Here is a 19,298-nt window from a genome sequence, read left to right on the forward strand (position 1 = left end):
TTGGACAAACGGCATTTGTGAAATATGCGGTTTTATTTTTAAACTAACCTTTAAAGATTTTTTTAGATGAATTCATCTCAGGGCTTCATTTATTTGTATTAATTCTTCTTGTCTTTTATCTGTCAGTTTATGACCCCAGAATAATGTTTTTATAATGTTATAAAAAACTTACATTAATTATACTAATACACTGTCGGTGTCACTGTTGTGTTAACAATGATTATCCACACTGATCAGCCATAACATTAAAACCACCTCCTTGTTTCTACACACATTGTCCATTTTATCGGCTCCACTTACCATATAGAAGCACTTTGTAGTTCCACAATTACTGATTGTAGTCCATCTGTTTCTCTGCATGCTTTGTTAGCCCCCTTTCATGCTGTTCTTCAATGGTCAGGACTCTCCCAGGACCACCACAGAGCAGGTATTATTTGGGTGGTGGGTCATTCTCAGCACTGCAGTGACACTGACATGGTGGTGGTGTGTTAGTGTGTGTTGTGCTGGTATGAGTGGGTCAGACACAGCAGCACTGATGGAGTTTTTAAACACCTCACTGTCACTGCTGGACTGAGTATAGTCCACCAACCAAAAATATCCAGCCAATAGTGCCCCGTAGGCAGCGTCCTGTGACCACTGATGAAGGTCTAGAAAATGACCAACTCAAACAGCAGCAATAGATGAGCAATCGTCTACAAGGTGAACCAACTAGGTAGGATTGTCTAATAGAGTGGACAGTGAGTGGACACAGTATTTAAAAACTCCATCAGCATTGCTGTGTCTAAACCACTCATATCAGCACAACACACTAACACACCACCACCATGTCAGTGTCACTGCAGTGCTGAAAATTATCCACCACTTAAATAATACCTGCTCTGTGGTGGTCCTGACCATTGAAGAACAGCATGAAAGGGGGCTAACAAAGCATGCAGAGAAACAGATGGGCTACAGTCAGTAATTGTAGAACTACAAAGTGCTTCTATATGGGAAGTTGAGCTGATAAAATGGACAGTGTGTGTAGAAACAAGGAGGTGGTTTTAATGTTATGACTGATTAGTGTATATTAGCAAAATAGGTGTGTGCTGTGTCCTAAATGACATACTATAGTACTAAAAAGTGTGTCTAAGTGGCCCCTGCTGGCTGACTGATGGCGCCTGCACAGGGCTGAGGAATAATGCTGATGGGGGTGTGACCCTCCGTACACAGTGTCCATTAGTGTATGAACTCGACTCGTGCAGGTGATAGAACCAGTATAGAGGACGCAATCAGGGTAATTGGACACAACTAGAATAGGAGAGAAAAACTGGGGGAAAAAAGTGGGGAAAAATAGATGATAAAAAAAAAAAGTGTGTCTAATTAATACTTGTTACTGTTGTAAGCAGTGCATTGGAGCATGAGATGTGCATTGGGGTGCATCCCCATTTCTCTTAACTGTTAGAATAATCAATGCCAGGGACAGGGCTGGCTTGAAATAACTAATAACAAATGGGTCTTAAATTTTAATCTTCCATTCTGCAGGTTTAGAAAAATCTGATAGTGACAATCTGTTCATTAATGCAGAATCTTAAAAAACAAGATGCTTCTAGGAATACATTTTGATTTAATGATTGTAACTACCATGTTTTGTTTAATGATATGAAATCATTTAGCGTGGACATTATGATGTATCAATTAAGACCACTGAGTCACAGAGTCTTTGTGCAGAAATGAAAGTTTTATTCAAAAGTTCTTCTTACATTAATATAACTGCTACATCAGGCAGTAACCACTACCACTTGACCTCTATCTCCACTTGAAGTACAAATGCTGTCTGCCAGCTTACTTTGGGTTAGCATGTGACAAAGCTTAAAGTTAGATTCTGATCCAAAATTATCACTTCTTTTTCATTTTCAGTCTCTCTTCTCAGAAGAAATAAGATGTTTGCTACGCAGCCCTTAAAGCCATAAAATAGTATTAGCATTACTTACTACCTGTAGTCTGCAAAAAGGCAAAGAAACAACAATCATATTGAATAAAAAAGCAGAGAAAAGATTATGACATATAAATGAATGCACTGCCTAAAATGCATAGTTTACATAAAGACTAATATTTTAATTTGTAAATGGGTAATATGAACCAAACCCTTGTACCAAAAATGTCAAATTTTGGCCTGTAGTCCAGCACATTTTTTGTTAATGACTAGATTTGATAGGTTTGTAAGGTGTAAGGTGTGGGAATTAGATGATACATCCTAATTTGGGTTAAACTTGAAGCATTAGCTTATATGAAGCTGAGCTTATCTTTTGAGGACAACCACATGCATTCGGAGAAATACCCGAATAAGTCATGACTAGGCATTATTTATGCATAAAAGGGCTGTCACTAGCAGGGCTCTGAACAAATGAAAGTCTAGGAGCACTTCATTTAAGGTGCAAAATGTTACTATATGACAAATGCAAAACTACAGCCATTACAGTACATCTTAAGATGGGACCATAATAATAACATTTCAAATTTTAGACAGCAATGTGTGTGTTGTGGTCTTGGGCTTAGGAAAATTCCTAACCACAAACTATTTCCTTAAAGTGATTCAAATGTCTAAAAAGAAACAATGACATACATTTAGAGCTTAATTAACAAACTTTGAGGAATTCATGAATGAATAAATAAACAGGTTTTTGTTTAGGTTGTCGTTTTGCTTTTCTGCAAAGTGACGTACAATTTTTACTAAATACAATGCTAGCAACTGAGAGTTGCACAAGGGCCAAACAGTGGCAATTTGGTAGTTGTGGGGCGGTCGTGTGAACCAGCGACCTTCCGAATCACTAAGCCAGTAAATGAACTCTATCACAATGTGATTAAGTGCAGTAAACATCACCAGTGCTAATTAATCAAAGGTGCATACTCTCAATTCTCTATCATATTTAGCACTGAATTAGTGGGTAAACCCCCTGTGGACTGTCATCTTTCAATGAAGCTGTGATTACTGTACTACATTGATGGCTGTACACAAAGTAAAGCTATCAATCCCAGAAAGATCCCTACTGATTTGGTTACTCTCAACCAACCAACCTATAATCGAATCACATGTAACAAACAAAAAAGCAAAACAAACAATTTATGAATTATTTACAGAAGCAAAAACATTTGGTCTCATATGTCTGAATTACCAAAGGTGCCCACAATACCAATGTCATTCTTGCTATAATTACATATAATCAACCTCTCGGAGTTACTAAAATAATGCCATCAAATTTCTTTCACTTCAGTTTGTTTGTAATGCAGTTAGTTCTTTAGGCAGAGAAGTGGTGGTTCCGACTCCAGCTAATTCTTCACAATCTAATCCGACTGGTGTCTGTAGATTCTCAAGTGTAGCGATCCTGCAACAGATCACACATTTTGTTTAAAAGACAAAGAGAAAACAGTTTTCAAAATAGAAGTAAAGAAATTACAAAAAAAAACTAAATACAAGGAAAATAATTTGCAAATGTAGATGAAATGTAAGCAGGACATTAGTAAGTTATAGTAGCTCAGAGGTTGAGGTTCTTGCTGGGAAAAGAATGACAGCTGCAGGGACCACAGCGACCAAAAACTACTGTCCTATTTTGCACATGTATTCATTTGACTTATTATTTTATATGCTCAAAACACCAGATTTATGCAGTCAGTACATTTGTTAAATTTAAAATTATTACAGAGGGGACCTTGAATACCTAAAGAAAACGGACTACGAATATCTTCACACGGAGGTGACACTGACAATTTGATTAAAGTAAGAAATATAAAGACAAACTATGTCTTTCTTTATTTTTACTCATTGAATCTCTAAAAGCCACTGTTGGGTCTTTATATGACTCTTAAACTGAGCATTTTAGTCCTGAATCACTTTTAAGCAGCTAAACATGTACACTAAACAAATAACTGTAATATGAAGGGAACAGACCTGTATGGATGAAACAACACCACTGGCCATGACAGACAGTTTACCAGCAACAGAACGGACACCGTGCTTCAGCTGGGTCATATCGGGAGCATTGGGCAGAACGTTGCTCAGGCTGTATGAACTACCTGCTAAATCAGAAAGAGAGGAAAAAAACACAGATTTATAGATTCATTCATAATTACCCTTTAAACATTACTCCACTTCTCTAGTCACAAATATAGTAAAAGCATAACAAATAAAGTAAAACAAATGCAGTAATAAACAAATAGATCATAGATAAATCCATTAAAAATTGTATTTTTTTGTTAATTAGGTTGTCTGTCATATTTTACAGATCCGAATGAATCAATTATACCACTATACCAATACCATTTCTAATTTAACACACATTAAGGAGTTAATCAAACATTAGGAACATGGTTTCTCAGATGTATATTTGTGTTACAAGATCCCCAAGATTTGTGCACTGCAACCCCATTGTTCAGTAAAATCTACTCACTTGTCTGTTTCTTCTGCTCATCAAACAGATCTGCTGAGCTGATGGCTGAGCTGCTAGCCATACGCTCCAGACGGGTCCTTGCTTCATACTGACCAAAAAAAATGAGCATTCTTATTACATAACCTACTACAGCATGTGTCACATGACTAATTCTTCATGGCTGAAGTCTAACACTCTAAAGCACTAATCGATCATTACCTCTGAGCTGTCCTGTTTACCAAAAAACATGTCAGAGGAGATCGCTTTTGCATCACCAAATTTTTTCCGGGCACCATCAGACTCTAGCAGTGAGCCAGCCTCGACTTTTCTCCTCGCTGTGGGTCTGTAATAATAATAATAAAAAGAAAAGAAATAGTTTTGAGTCGTTTTATCAGAGCTTGAGTAAAATTTGAAATGATTAGGTTGTGGAAAAAGCTAACCCATCATCGAATGATGACATCCTGGAGCTCAGATAAACATCTGGCTCAGGTTTCTTGTTTTCTTTTTTCTTGAGGTCTTCCCACTGGGAGAAGAACTGGTCAGAGGACTGGGGCAGATTTTCATTATATCTGGAAGAAGTTCTACAAAGACCAAAAATGTTAAACATGGTATGAAATTTACTAAGAGCAAATGTGTCTCCGTTTGTCAACATTTTTGTAGTCTAGAACAGTGGTTCCCAACCACCAGTGCCACACAGAACGAATAATTTTTTTATATATGTTTTCTTGACAATCTCTGAAAGATGTTTTATTTTGAAAAAACAGATTCTCTTTTAATATCATCAGTCCTATTCCTCCTGACACGTTTGACATATACTTATTTCAGTCACATTGTATAATTTAATTTTAAATCCTTCTGCCCCCACCATTCCGTGAAATTATATCTCATATGAAACCGGTCTGTGGTGCAAAAAGGTTGGGGACCGCTGGTCTAAGCATAACTTTTTTAGCTAACGTAAAAAAATCAATTATAAATAAATATAAATTACATTATAATACGATGTACAAATAATTTATAATTGTTGCATTTGAGAAAGATCCTGTTGCAGCTTGACTATGTATTTATGGACCTCGATGTTTACAGGATCGCAGTTTGCTTCAGAGGAACTCCATATTAAGGGCACAGTCACTTGAGAAGCATTTTTCGTTTAGCTCACCGCAAGCCTTGGTGCAAATCACCACTTTGTTCAGCGCTTGGCTTGAGCGGTGCGGTAAAACATCATAAAAGTGCAAATATGAGACGAATATGCATTTGTGTGGAATAACCATTAAATCCATGCCCACAACAATCAGCTTTTCCGAAAGGGGTCTAAAACATTTATTGTTAAATAAAGCTTAACATGGTTTAATATAATAAATGATCAACATAGAAACACTAAACTTCTCTTAATTAATAGTGGTCATAAGTTCTCTTCATTAATAGTTTGTCTCACTGGAGGCACTTTGAAAAGGTCAGCAACAAACTGGGTGGGTCAAAAGTTCAAAAAACGGGAGCCCAACACGACAAAAGTGCGCGGTGAGCGCCACTTAGGGAATGCAGCCTAATGGTTTGGCAATAGCCCGTATTTTTGGAAAGGGGTGTTCAACAAGCTGTTCACACACAGTACTTTTGACAATGTGTTAGATGTGTGATGTATGCAAAATCAATGCAGAGTATATCTTGTTTCACCTGACAGAGAAATATCCCTCTTCCTCCTCATCTTCATCATCAATGTACTTCCTAGAATGAGAGGTGGACTTAGCCAGTGTAGGAGTGTCCTGCTGAATTGTCTTCATGTCCTGCAGTACAGAGTGAGACACTCCACTGTAAGACAGAAGAACAGACAGACAGACATGGTTAAAAATGTTCTTTACTTTGCAGCAATGTATTGTAATGTAAGATTATCCTAAATGAAATCGCTTAAACACTGTATGATGTAATTTTACGGCAGACTGGAGGCAGAATGGTCAAGCACACACAGTAATGCTGATGTACTGTAGGCAGAATGAGGCTTGGCATCGTCTTGCTAAAATAAACTTAGACTTTCTGAAAAGCACCACCTCTGTATCAGTGGTACCTTTAAACATATCCAAGTCCCTTTTGCTGTAGGCCCTGATGCACTTTCACCTGACAACTGTGTGCTTCACCTAATATCAAATGTGTTTTAGTCATAGCTAAAAAAGACAACTAACACCTATGTGGCACAAAAATCAGGCAAGGTGAATGACAGGAGACAGAAGAGGATAGCATGATAAAACAGATCATGTGACATAGAATATCTGTTTGACATAAAGGAACTGATAGGAATATGTGCACTACTGGGGAAAGATACAGAAAATGGCACAGCGCACAATGTTCTAATTCAAGGTGAACGAGTGATACAATTTGCAGGGCAAATTGGACAATAATTCAGACCTGAACTGATCACAAAGTGGAATATTTACAAAGAATACAAAATAGTAAAATATAAAAGTTATTCTAAAATGTCTGGATGGTTCTTTTCATCTTGGTCATGAAGAATGTCTGTTTTTCTAGAAAACAAGCTGAATTGTGGTCTTATCTGACCACACCATGTTTACAGAGAATGGCAGTGTTTCAGTATAGAATCTATGTATGTCTTTCTCTTTGTGTACCAGAGGTTCCATTTTTTGATGCAGCGTTAGACTGTGTTAAATGACAATGGTTTTCCAAAGTACTGCTAAGCCCATGCGACTATATTTATCACTGTAGCATGACAGGTTTTTCATGCAAGACCTAAATTAATTGCACTCTTTCATTGACAAATGTTCTTTTTACATTGATTGACCATTCCTTTAGGTTTGAGCCACAACCAATCTTTTCAATCTTTGATTGAATGTTTTATAATGTTTTCACTCTTATTTTGCCTTGGTCCCAACTTTTTGCATCCCCAGTTCAAAATACTATCAAGCTGATCATTAAAGGTTCATAAGAATTAACAAAATACAGATTCTTGTTTTTATTGGATGTCCCAACTTCTTTTACAAATTAATTTTGCATATGAAACAACAACACATGGCAGAAACTATACTGACGATATAAACATAGCGTCTCAATTTAATATATAAAAAATACAAAAAACAAAAAGTAAAAACACGCTGTATTGCGCAACAATGGTGAACCCCCCAAAATGCAAAACATTACTAGTATATATAAAAAAAATCTTTATAACATGTAAGTATTCACTGAAAGCAATAACATTAAAACCACCTCCTTGTTTCTACACTCGCTGTCCATTTTATCAGCTCCACTTACCATATAGAAGCAATTGTAGTTCTCCAATTACTGACTGTAGTCCATCTGTTTCTCTACCTGCTTTCACCCTGTTGTTCAATGGTCAGGACCCCCACAGGACCACCACAGAGCAGGTATTATTAAGGTGGTGGATCATTCTCAGCACTGCAGTGACACTGACATGGTGGTGGTGTGTTAGTGTGTGATGTGCTGGTATGAGTGGATCAGACACAGCAGTGCTGCTGGAGTTTTAAAATACCGTGTCCACTCACTGTCACTGTAAAGTCAGAGACGATTGCTCATCTGTTGCTGCTGTTTAAGTTGGTCATCTTCCAGACCTTCATCAGTGTTCACAGGACGCAGCCTACGGGGCGCTGTTGGCTGGATATTTTTGGTTGGTGGACTATTCTCAGTCCAGCAGGGACAGTGAGGTGTTTAAAAACTCCATCAGAATTGCTGTGTCGTATCCACTCATACCAGCACAACACACACTAACACACCACCACCATGTCAGTGTCACTGCAGTGCTGAGAATGATCCACCACCTAAATAATACCTGCTCTGTGGTGGTCCTGTGGGGTCCTGACCATTGAAGAACAGCATGAAAGGGGGCTAACAAAGCATGCAGAGAAACAGATAGACTACAGTCAGTAATTAGAACTACAAAGTGCTTCTATATGGTAAGTGGAGCCGATAAAAAGGACAGTGAGTGTAGAAACAAGGAGGTGGTTTTAATGTTCTGGCTGATCGGTGTATAATGAAAGCGCTCACCTCCTGGTGGGCAGGCCCATGCCCAGCCTTTCAGCCTGTTCCTTCTTCTTCCCCTCAAGTCCTCTAAGCTTCTCATCACCCCTCTTTCTCTGGAGCTCTAAATCCTGATAGGCCAGTTGCAGAGAGGTCACTCTGACACATCAGTGAAAGAGAGGACATTAGATGTTTACATATCTGAAATGTTGCATTTTGGCAATAATCTATCCAACATGATGTAATTATTATTAATTAATGTGAAATTAAAAGCTTATTTACTATACTACTATACTATACATTTGAATATTAGAGATTTGAAAAAAATATTTCAGTGTATGTATCACACATGGAAAAAACTGCATGACTGCATGATAAACACATGACTTTTTGCAATTTAATGGCACCTTGTTCAGTGTCCAATTCAGTCTTGTGCATAATGAACCCGACCAAAAAAACAATAGTTTTAATAGGCTTTTGTCATATTTACATATACACATGTACAGTACAATGAAATTCTTCTTTTTTTCCATACTGTTTGGAAGCTGGTGTCAGAGCGCAAGGTCGGCCATTGTATGGCACCCTTGGAGTTGAGAGGGTTAAGGGTCTTGCTCAAGGGCCCAACAGTGGCTGCATGGCAAAGCCAGGATTCAAAAGTCAGAAAGAAAAGCGGAATACAATTGTGCTTGATCTACTGCAGAAAGACTTACGTCGGCTCTTCAGGCTTGGAACTCTTTCCAGCAGCTGTTTCTTCACGTAATCTGTCCACAGCCTGAGCTCGCTTCTCCTGTGCTGAGAAATTCTGACTGCTCACCTTCTGAGCCCCGAGACCTCCCTTTTTAGTGCCAAGCTACTCAGAGAGAAAAATAAATGTAAGCATTTACTTAAGCATTTTTGTCTTCAGCACCCATCATATATTAACCACTGACCATTTAATCTGTTCCAGTATCACAAACAAGGCATTATAGCATTTTATTAAAAACTATGATTTGTATGATTTGACATGTATGCTCACCGCTTTCTTGACTGGTGCTGGCTTCTTTTTGATTAAAGAAGTCTCTGTAAAAAGGCATGATACGGATACAATAAATGGTTTACTTTTAAACACCATCCAAACATGGATTCATTGGCCATTTTATAAAATACATCTGCTATATGAATGCTTCTTAAAGCCAGTAGCTTCTTAAAGCCAGTAAGCCAGATATGCTGTGGCATCTCATAGACTTATACTAGTACAATACAACTTGTACCCATGTCATTATCACATAGATGCCACTGCAGTGCTAAAAATGGCTCACCACACAAATAACACCTGGTGCAAGGGGGTAAATTCCCAGTGAACACATTACATGTACATAAACATTACCTAGAGCAGCTTTTGGAGAAACACTCAGTAGATCAACAGAAGGCCCTTCCTGATTATCTGCAAATAAAAGCACACCAAAGTATAAAATTAGGCTCTAATTTACAGAGATAAACAAAAATGTATTAAGATTGTTGCATCTACAAATTGTTATTAACGATCATGGTGACTTTAGGTATAAAATAGAGCTACTATTTTTATTATATACATTATAAAATACTGTGGCGAAATCCTGGAAAAGCCCAACCAAAATAACTAACAAATAAAAACAACAACAATGTGGTAGCAGAGCTTTTGGAACATAGTAACATCAGTTCTAAAGACCTAGTTTGCCGTGTTCTCCCCGTGTCCATGTGAGTTTCCTCTGTGTACTATGTCCTCACTTCCAAAATCATGCAGAAAGTGGATTGGTTGCTATTAATCGCCCCTAGACTTATGTAATTAAGGAAGTGGTCAGACTGATGGCATCCAGTGGAGTAGCACCCTGTCCATATGTATTCCTCCCTTGTACTTAGTGTACAGAGCTTTCTATACTGTCAGACTACCATGCTTGTAGCACAGTTTAATGGGTGCAGTCAAATAAGTTTTTATATAAATAGCATACACATTCATAAATGTACAAAGATTTCACCAACTGCAATCAATTGTAATTCAACTTTATACAACTGTACATTTACATTTTTGGCATTTAGCAGATGCTTTTATCCAAAGCGACTTACAATTGAAACTGTATACATTGCAAGCAATTGAGGGTTAAGGGCCTTGCTCAAGGGGCCAACTGTGGCAACCTGGCAGATGTGAGGCTTGAACCAGCAACCTTCTGATAACTAGTACTGTACCTTAACTGCTGAGCTACCTCTACTGTATAAGTAACTGTATTTATTTTTATGACCCAGTTGAGTATCGGATTAAAAGTAGAGTTTAAAATTGCTGACAGCTGAAAAAGAAATTACTAAAATATTACTCCCCATTACTGATGTTTATGTCATAAGCTAGAACACATTTTTCATTTTTTCCCTCAAAACTGTAACTGCAGCCAATGTGCAAACTGTATATCATATTAATACCTGCCCTTGCACTGTTGCTAATGTTTACATGCCGTTACACATGCAATACACTAATGTATTAACAAAAGACATTTCACCTTACCATTATTATTGCTTTCTTGTACAGCTGTATCCTGTGATTGGTTAAGATTTAGCTCCAATAAGCTTCCATCATTCTGAGTGCATACAAAAGAAACAGACCAAAAACATCAGCAGGGGCAGTAGAGTTTAGACTTAAGTTCACAACAAACACAGGTCAGTATCGTTTGGTAATGTATGATGCACTCACCTTTGTGTGCTGGCTGAAGAAATCTTCATGCTTGTTAACAGGAGATGTAGGAGACAGAGGAGCCTGACTGTCCAACCAAAGCTAATGAGGAAGAAACAGAGCCAGATATTCAGACTCACTACAGAGATTAAGATAACCGATGACTCTTTAGTTAATGAATTCAGCTATTTTTCAGATATCAGATTTATTTAGATTAATATCAGATTTAATTAACAGAGAGATTCTGGGTTATAAAGTAACTTTTTTACACTTTATTAATATAAAATTGAAAGCTTATTTATTTTGTATGCAAAGTGGTTTTTAAAGAAAGTCATATTTGAATGTTTTGGACTATAAAAAAGGCTGCAGAACTGCATGACTACATGATAAATGCATGAATTTTCTGCAATTTAACTGCACCTTATTCAGTGTGTATTTCAGTCTATTTCAGTTATGCAAATTATATAAATTATCTAAAGAATACAGGTATGCCATCTTCACAATATGCACATCTGACAAAACCTGGCAGAAGAAAGAGTCATACTAAAGAGCTCAATCACATTATGTGGCATAAGAGACCATCTTTCTGACAAGTCTGTTTTACAGACAAGTTTGTTTGGTCAACAGACAAATCACCCTTTGGCAGATCCCAGAGGAACTTGACTGCTTTATCAAGTGTAACGTTCCGTGGTGAGTGTTTCCATTTGGCTTGGGCTGGGCACACAAGTTTCTATCCTGTTTTAGCATGACGATGCCCCTGTGCATTTTTTTTCCCCCCTCTTTTTTCCCCCCAAATTTTTATCCCCCAGTCTAGTCGTGTCCAATTACACTGAATACCTCTATACTGGTTCGACTGAGGACGCCTCTCAACTAACATGCGCCCCCTCCGGTACGCAGTCAGTACAAACTGCATTTTTCACCTGCACGAGTCGAGTTCATACACTTGACGGGCACTGTGTACGGAGGGCCACACCCCCATCAGCATTATTCCTCAGCCATGTGCAGGTGCCATCAGTCAGCCAGCAGGGGCCACAGTCACACCAGTTATGAGGACCTATGATCCGACTTTCTTACCCTCTAGCCCTGAACAACGGCCAATCGTTGTTCATGCAGCCGCCCAGCCTAGTCAGAAAGGCAGAGCTGAGATTCGATACGATGTGTTTTCGAAACCCCAACTCTAGTGAGCTAGCGTACTTTACCGCTGCGCCACCTGAGCGGCTTCATCCAGCACTTTTGAAATGAATTAAAGTTAAAAAGCAGAGGGGACAAACTCTTGCGACAAAGATATTTAACAAGGATGTGTAATATATGTAAAACAAGTTAAAACTCATATAAAATGCATGCATGACTTTCTGTAATCAGTCCCATTAATATATAGTGTATGTATGCGTTTACCTCGGTGCCATGCTGCCTGGTAGCCTGGGTGGCCAAAGATTTGATCTTCTCTCTGTAAAGCTGGGCTGCTCGGCTGTTATATTTGGCGTTGGCTGCGCCGGCAGTGCAACCATGTTGGTTAAAGAAGGTTGTCTGTGAGGAAAAGAGAGGGAGATTCCATGAGACTGTTATTTATTAGAGCATTTATTATCTGCAATCAGTGTGATCATTTGTATGCAATTATGTATAGCAACTATGTCCATGTGCTACAGATTAGAATTGTTGTATTCAAGTCAATCAGCTGCTTTTTCTGGTCAGGGTCATGAAGGGGCCTGGTTCGACCCTGTATTAATGGGTGCAAGTCATGAATACCCTGGACAGGGCACCAATCAATTGCATTATATCAATTATTTGATGTCTAGTAATTAATCATTACATTTAATAATTATTTAAAAACAATGTCCATTTTTAATAAGTTGCACATGATTTTTTCTTAATAACAGTAATGTTTTGGATCATTTTTGTTCTAAAAAGATTACTCTATTTTGGAGGCATTTTGGAAAATAAACACTGGTGTCATCAATGGACCATGAGATTAGCCACCGACACAAAACAAAGCTATAAAAAGTGTAGATGAATAACACTTACGGCGTTGGCATTCCCCCCAACCTGCATGCAGCGCAGCTGATACCAGGACCAGTTGAAATCCAGTTCAGTAGACCTGCTCAAAAAGTCATTTATAAAATCATTTTTAATGTAATATGGATTTACAGTACAAGAAACAGATCATATACTATTTACAGATGAGCCAAAACATTATGACCATCCACCAATGTGCATACATCTGGTGTCCTATGGTATCTGGTAGCAGGTTTTTAAGGTACGGTAGGGTAAGGTAGGGTAAGGTAAGGTAAGGTAAGGTAGGCTAGGCTAGGCTTTTATTATCCCATGGGGGGAAATTTGCAGTGTTACAGCAGCTTTCAAGAATTTACAAATACAAGTGTCTACACCTATATACTCATATATTAAAATGTAGAAAAGGATATGTAAAAAGTACAAAAATATAAACAGTCCTTAAAAAAAGTTAAGCAAATATTGCACAGTTCTACAATGTATTGCACAATGTACAAAGTACAGCAGGTATTGCACATATTTTAAAAGTTATTGCACTTGAGAGCACCAGCAGAACCAGCAGTCTCCTGCACATTGCGAGGTGAATAATCCTCCAGTGCATCCCGGTGCCATCTCTACCCTGGGGTAAATGACACGTGTGTCTGGCCATCCACATAATCCGGATGAAAACTTGATTCGTCTGACCAGACAACCTTCCATTTCTCCAATGTCAATTTCAGATGCCTGCATGCACATTGTAGCTGCTTTTGATGGGGGCCCATACACAGAACGTTTTAACGCATTGTATGTATCACTAGCATTATTATGATCCACAATATGAGCTAAAACAGCACTTCATACCAGAAGCCATACCTTTTTTAACCTTTGGAATCTTGGCCACCCAACACCTTGTCCTTTTTTATTTGTCCTTTCTTGGACCACTGTTGAAAAGTATGCATCACAACAGCCTGTGAGCTCTGACCATAACAACCGCCTCTTATCAAAAGTCTTTATGTATGCCCATATTTGCTAAATTTACCATGTCTACTAGTCATTTATCATGTGTTTGCTTCTCAAATTTTCGGTGGTGGTCATAATTTTCTAGCATAATGTAAGTAGCAAGTGTAGTTTACTGTACCTGATAAAGGACAAGTGCACTCCCAGTGAGCGGTGTGTTCCTGAGCAGTCAATACACAGAAACACACCATAAGTGATGCTTGCCCAGCTTGGGTTCTTTGCAAAGCAATCAAAACAGACCTAAGAGAGTCAACGACACATGTTAGAACAGAGACTTGTCTTTTCCTCACACGAGGGCATAAGGCAATATCTACCTTGTAAGATGTAATAAAAACAAGAATTGTATTTAAGTACATTTTCCTGAACCTTTATGATGAAGGTATGTTGGTCCTGAGCCCCTTAACTGTATGCACTGCACTGTATTTACCGCATCAGATAAATGCATCTGTTACATGCTTTAAATTAGGAACTGAATTCTAAGCAGTATGTGTGACATAAATCTAAATAACAATCAGGTGGATCTAATACTCATCAGAAGGTTGTTATACATTAATTATTATAATTTTTTTTTTGTATTTTACCCCTTTTTCTCCCACTTTTAGCGCATCCAATTTCTACCCATCAATCATCCTCTCACTAATGCTGGTCCCTGCTCCCGATTGGGGAGGACGAGGCTGCTCCACAATATTGCTCGCCTTCGCCCCATCCTCAGTGAAGACGAGGCTAAAATGCTCATTCACGCCTTCATCTTTTCCTGTTCTCTTTTTTTACGGTCTCCCTGCCAAACTAATAAACCGCCTTCAATTCATCCAGAACTCTGCAGCTCGAGTGGTGTACTAAATGCTCTGCTCACATCACTGCCGTGCCAACAATGCTGCTCCTGCTGGATGTGACGGGCCCTGGCGTGTTTGCATCAAGAATGTCAAGAACTCACTACAGACTTTATTAGAGACTGGACTGAATAATAACTCCATTATTATTTATTTATTTATTTATTATTGCTAGTTACAACTTTTAGTTCATTTTAATAAAGTATCCTCCAGACCACCCAAGAAGGATGGGCCCTGCTGAGTCTGGTTCCTCTCAAGGTTTTTTCCTGTAATTTTAAGGGAGTTTTTCCTTGCCACTGTCGCCCTCGGCTTGCTCAACAGGGGGTTTTGTATCTGTTGGTCCTGGATTTTGTAAAGTTGCTTTGGGACAATGTCTATTGTATAAATTTGACTTGACTTGACATCACATCTATCCTTCAGCAGTTACACTGCTGGCTACCCGTCATCTGTAGGATTAACTACAAAATCCTGATTCTCACCTTCAAGGCTCTCCGTGGTCTCGCTCCTACATATCTCGCTGAACTCATCCAGGTGTACCGTCCCTCTCACACCCTTAGATCCTCTGACTCTGCTCTTCTGACTGTCCCACTTATTAAACACGCTACCATGGGTGGTAGATCTTTCAGTGCTACTGCCCTGAAACTTTGGAACTCTCTGCCTCAATCTCTCTGTAACTGTTCTACTTTGTCTGCTTTCAAAATCCAACTCAAAACTTTCCTCTTTGCCTCTCATTATTCCTTTAATGTAAAGCGTCCTTGGGTTTGTGAAAGGTGCTAAATAAATGCAACCTATTATTATTATAGTCTTAAAAGGACAAGTACTATAATTTAAACCACTTTACAGGAAGCAAAGCAAACAAGCAAGGGTGCTCAGGTGCAACAGAGGTCAAATACACTAAACCACCACTGCTAGGATCTCATACTTTTGAGTTTGATTTCTACGCATGCATTGTTTGGTTGGTGTACAACTGTGTTCTCTTTATGCTCTGCAAATCCTTGTCATGATCAGACAGGAGTGTGTGCCTTTCCGTACACAATACAGCTTCGCCACATACATGATGGTTTCAGCTCTCCTAAGCCACCATCAGGATGAGGCAAGCAGCAGGAGAATCATAATACGACAGTTACAACAATTAGATTGAAAGAAAGTGGGGTTAAACAGGGCAAAACACTTAAACATAGAGACATTTTACACATGATTGCTTGGGAAAAGGTCCTATTTAGTGATTAACCTAAGTTTGACATTTATATCAGTAAAAACGTAACCTGAAAAACAGGAGAGTTGATACCACACTGTTTTAAAAGAACAGTGAACTGTGACAGTGGGAATATTCAAGTCTAAAGATTTTATAGTCATTGCAGTTTGCAGCAGGATCATAACCCAAACACACTTCAAGGTTTTTCAACAACTACTTAAACAGCAAATAAGATAAAGGAGTATTGATTGCCATGGACTTTTCTGCACAGCCACATGAACTTAACCCATCAAAGCATTTAACAGACAGAGGAATGCAAGCACTCAGTAACATCACAAAATGTTCTACTGAATATTGAGAAATCATTCTGAGATTACATGGATCATAGATCAAGCGTACAGGCTACAGCAAAAGCAAAAACATGGCAAATAGAAGAAGGTCTTCTCCTTGTTTCTACACTCACTGTCCATTTTATCAGCTTCACTTACCATATAGGAGCAATTTTTAGTTCTGCAATTACTGATTGTAGTCCATCTGTTTCTCTGCATGCTTTGTTAGCCCCCTTTCATGCTGTTCTTCAAATGATCAGGACCCCCAAAGGACCACCACAGAGCAGGTATTATTTAGGTGGTGGATCATTCTCAGCACTGCAGTGACACTGACATGAAGGTGGTGTGTTAGTGTGTGTTGTGCTGGTATGAGTGGATAAGACACAGCAACGCTGATGGAGTTTTTAAAACACCTCACTGTCCCTGCTGGGCTGAGAATAGTCCACCAACCAAAAATATATCCAGCCAACAGCGTCCCGTGGGCAGCGTTCTGTGACCACTGATGAAGGTCTAGAAGATGACCAACTCAAACAGCAGTAATAGATGAGCGATCGTCTCTGACTTTACATCTACAAGGTGGACCAACTAGGTAGGAGTGTCTAATAGAGGATAAAGAGTGAACACGGTATTTAAAAACTCCAGCAGCGCTGCTGTGTCTGATCCACTCATACCAGCACAACACACACTAACACACCACCACCATGTCAGTGTCACTGCAGTGCTGAGAATGATCCAACACTCAAATAATACCTGCTATGTAGTGGTCCTGTGGGGGTCCTGACCATTAAAGAACAGGGTGAAAGCAGGCTAAAAAGTATGTAGAGAAACAGATGGACTACAGTCAGTAATTGTAGAAGTACAAAGTGCTTCTATATGGTAAGTGGAGCTGATAAAATGGACAGTGAGTGTAGAAACAAGGAGGTGGTTTTAATGTTATGGCTGATCAGTGTATATACACACGTGTACAGTACAAGAGGGTTAAGAGAATTGCTAAAGGGCTGAACAGTGGTTTTGTGGCAGAGCTAGGATTTGAACATTTGAACCCACAAACTTTTGACAGATAACCCAAAGCTGTATCCTACTAGGTTAGCACTGTCCCTAGATGTGTGTGTGTATATATATATTCACACACAGGAGAATTGTAGCCTAGTAGTTAAGGTACTGGAATACTAATCAAAAGGTTGCTGGTTCAAGCCCCACCGCTGCTAGGTTGCCACTGTTGGGCCCTTGAGCAAGACCCTTAACTGCTCCGACATTATACTGTCACAGTACTGTAGCTTTGGATAAAAGCGTCTGATAAATGCTGAAAATGTAAATGTAATACACACACACACACACACACATACATATATATACACCGATCAGCCATAACATTAAAACCACCTCGTTTCTACACTCACTGTCCATTTAATCAGCTCCACTTACCATATAGAAGCCATTTGTAGTTCTACAATTACTGACTGTAGTCCATCTATTTCTCTACATACTTTTTTTAGCCTGCTTTCACCCTGTTCTTCAATGGTCAGGACCCCCACAGAGCAGGTATTATTTGGGTGGTGGATCATTCTCAGCACTGCAGTAACAATGACATGGTGGTGGTGTGTTAGTGTGTGTTGTGCTGGTATGAGTGGATCAGACACAGCAGCACTGCTAAAGTTTTTAAATACCGTGTCCACTCACTGTCCACTCTATTAGACACTCCTACCTAGTTGGTCTACCTTGTAGATGTAAAGTCAGAGACGATCGCTCATCTATTGATGCTGTTTGAGTTGGTCATCTTCTAGACCTTCATCAGTGGTCACAGACTGGATATATCGCTGTTGACTAGATATATTTTTGGTTGGTGGACTATTCTCGGTCCAGCAGTGACAGTAAGGTGTTTAAAAACTCCAGGAGCACTGCTGTGTCCAACACACACTAACACACCACCACCAGTGTCAATAATACCTGCTCTGTGGGGGTCCTGAGCATTGAAGGACAGCATGAAAGGGGGCTGACAAAGCGTTCAGAGAAACAGATGGACTACAGAACTACAAAGTGCTTCTATATGGTAAGTGAATATATATATATATATATATATATATATATATATATATAGTTATACATTCAAATGTAAGTTATTTCAAACTAATTAGCCAACTAGAAAAACTAATGCAAAAAGACAAACAGCAAAAATAAAGTATCAAGTAGCCTAGTAAGTTGTCATTGCTTGGTCTGTGAGATAAAAAAAAAAGTTTTGAAAATAAAGGGTATTTTATTTTAAAAAAGTTAATAGATTTTAAATACATTCGTTTGCCACGTTTATAATGAAAAATAAAGAATGAAAGCTGCCATATGTTTCACTAACACAAACAGTGTGACGTGTCAGCCCTCCTACTTCCTTCTAATAAATAAAGCCTCACATCTCCTCCATCTTTCTCTTTACCTTGTTAGTAGGGATGGAGCGTAAGCGCTTGAATATGGCAGAGATGTCCTGCTTACTCGGTTCCGACATGTTTTCACCTGTTGATGAAGAATCTTTCACCTAACAGGACTGAAGCAGCAAAACAGACTGACTGCACTTCACTTCCGTATTTAACGTCAAGCGGGCTGCATCCTAAATACACACTAGCTTACTAAATAGTGTTCGTGATCCCATCCGAGCAGCAGCCAGTACTTTCTAGTAAGCACACTTAATAGTGTACACTAGCTTTAAGTGCTAGAGAGCCAGTGCACTGTCCACATCACCACTGTTGCCAATCATATCATCATACAGCAGGTGATTTACAGCTTAAAGTTACAGTGACTAAATAGGTCGAGAAAAATATCCAAACCTGACAACAATATCTATAGTAACGTCATGTTTTACACACTCTGGTTACATCCATCCATCCATCCAGAGAGAGA

General features: G+C 38.8%; 1 protein-coding gene across 2 annotated transcripts; it reads right to left on the reverse strand.

Moving 5' to 3' along the window:
• Positions 1-1,696: 1,696 nt before the first annotated feature.
• On the reverse strand, positions 1,697-18,954 carry arfgap3 (ADP-ribosylation factor GTPase activating protein 3). Of its 2 annotated transcripts, none has more exons than XM_062996428.1 (16): positions 18,838-18,954; positions 14,180-14,298; positions 13,078-13,150; positions 12,451-12,582; positions 11,077-11,157; positions 10,891-10,963; positions 9,745-9,801; positions 9,394-9,437; positions 9,089-9,228; positions 8,406-8,537; positions 6,072-6,206; positions 4,844-4,984; positions 4,623-4,746; positions 4,425-4,512; positions 3,926-4,050; positions 1,697-3,362 (listed from the first exon to the last, which is right to left on the reverse strand). In XM_062996428.1, the coding sequence occupies exons 1-16, from the start codon at positions 18,904-18,906 to the stop codon at positions 3,348-3,350; spliced, it is 1,548 nt and encodes a 515-aa protein (XP_062852498.1). In that variant the 5' UTR covers positions 18,907-18,954; the 3' UTR covers positions 1,697-3,347. The 2 variants fall into 2 exon arrangements, with proteins under 2 accessions (XP_062852498.1, XP_062852497.1); XM_062996427.1 differs by having other exon boundaries at positions 3,926-4,053.
• Positions 18,955-19,298: the final 344 nt, after the last annotated feature.

This window comes from Trichomycterus rosablanca, chromosome 1 (genome assembly GCF_030014385.1).
Source record: "Trichomycterus rosablanca isolate fTriRos1 chromosome 1, fTriRos1.hap1, whole genome shotgun sequence".
In the NCBI taxonomy this organism is placed as follows: domain Eukaryota; kingdom Metazoa; phylum Chordata; class Actinopteri; order Siluriformes; family Trichomycteridae; genus Trichomycterus; species Trichomycterus rosablanca.

Bases quoted from the DNA above. Each gene is read 5' to 3' on its own strand.
- arfgap3 (XM_062996427.1), bottom strand. From the start codon at position 18,906: ATGTCGGAACCGAGTAAGCAGGACATCTCTGCCATATTCAAGCGCTTA. The intron at 8,538-9,088 runs GTAAGTCTTTCT...CTGATGTGTCAG, and splicing joins TCCAAGCCTGAAGAGCCGAC to AGTGACCTCTCTGCAACTGG. The intron at 4,513-4,622 runs GTAATGATCGAT...TTTTTTGGTCAG, and splicing joins GTAAACAGGACAGCTCAGAG to TATGAAGCAAGGACCCGTCT.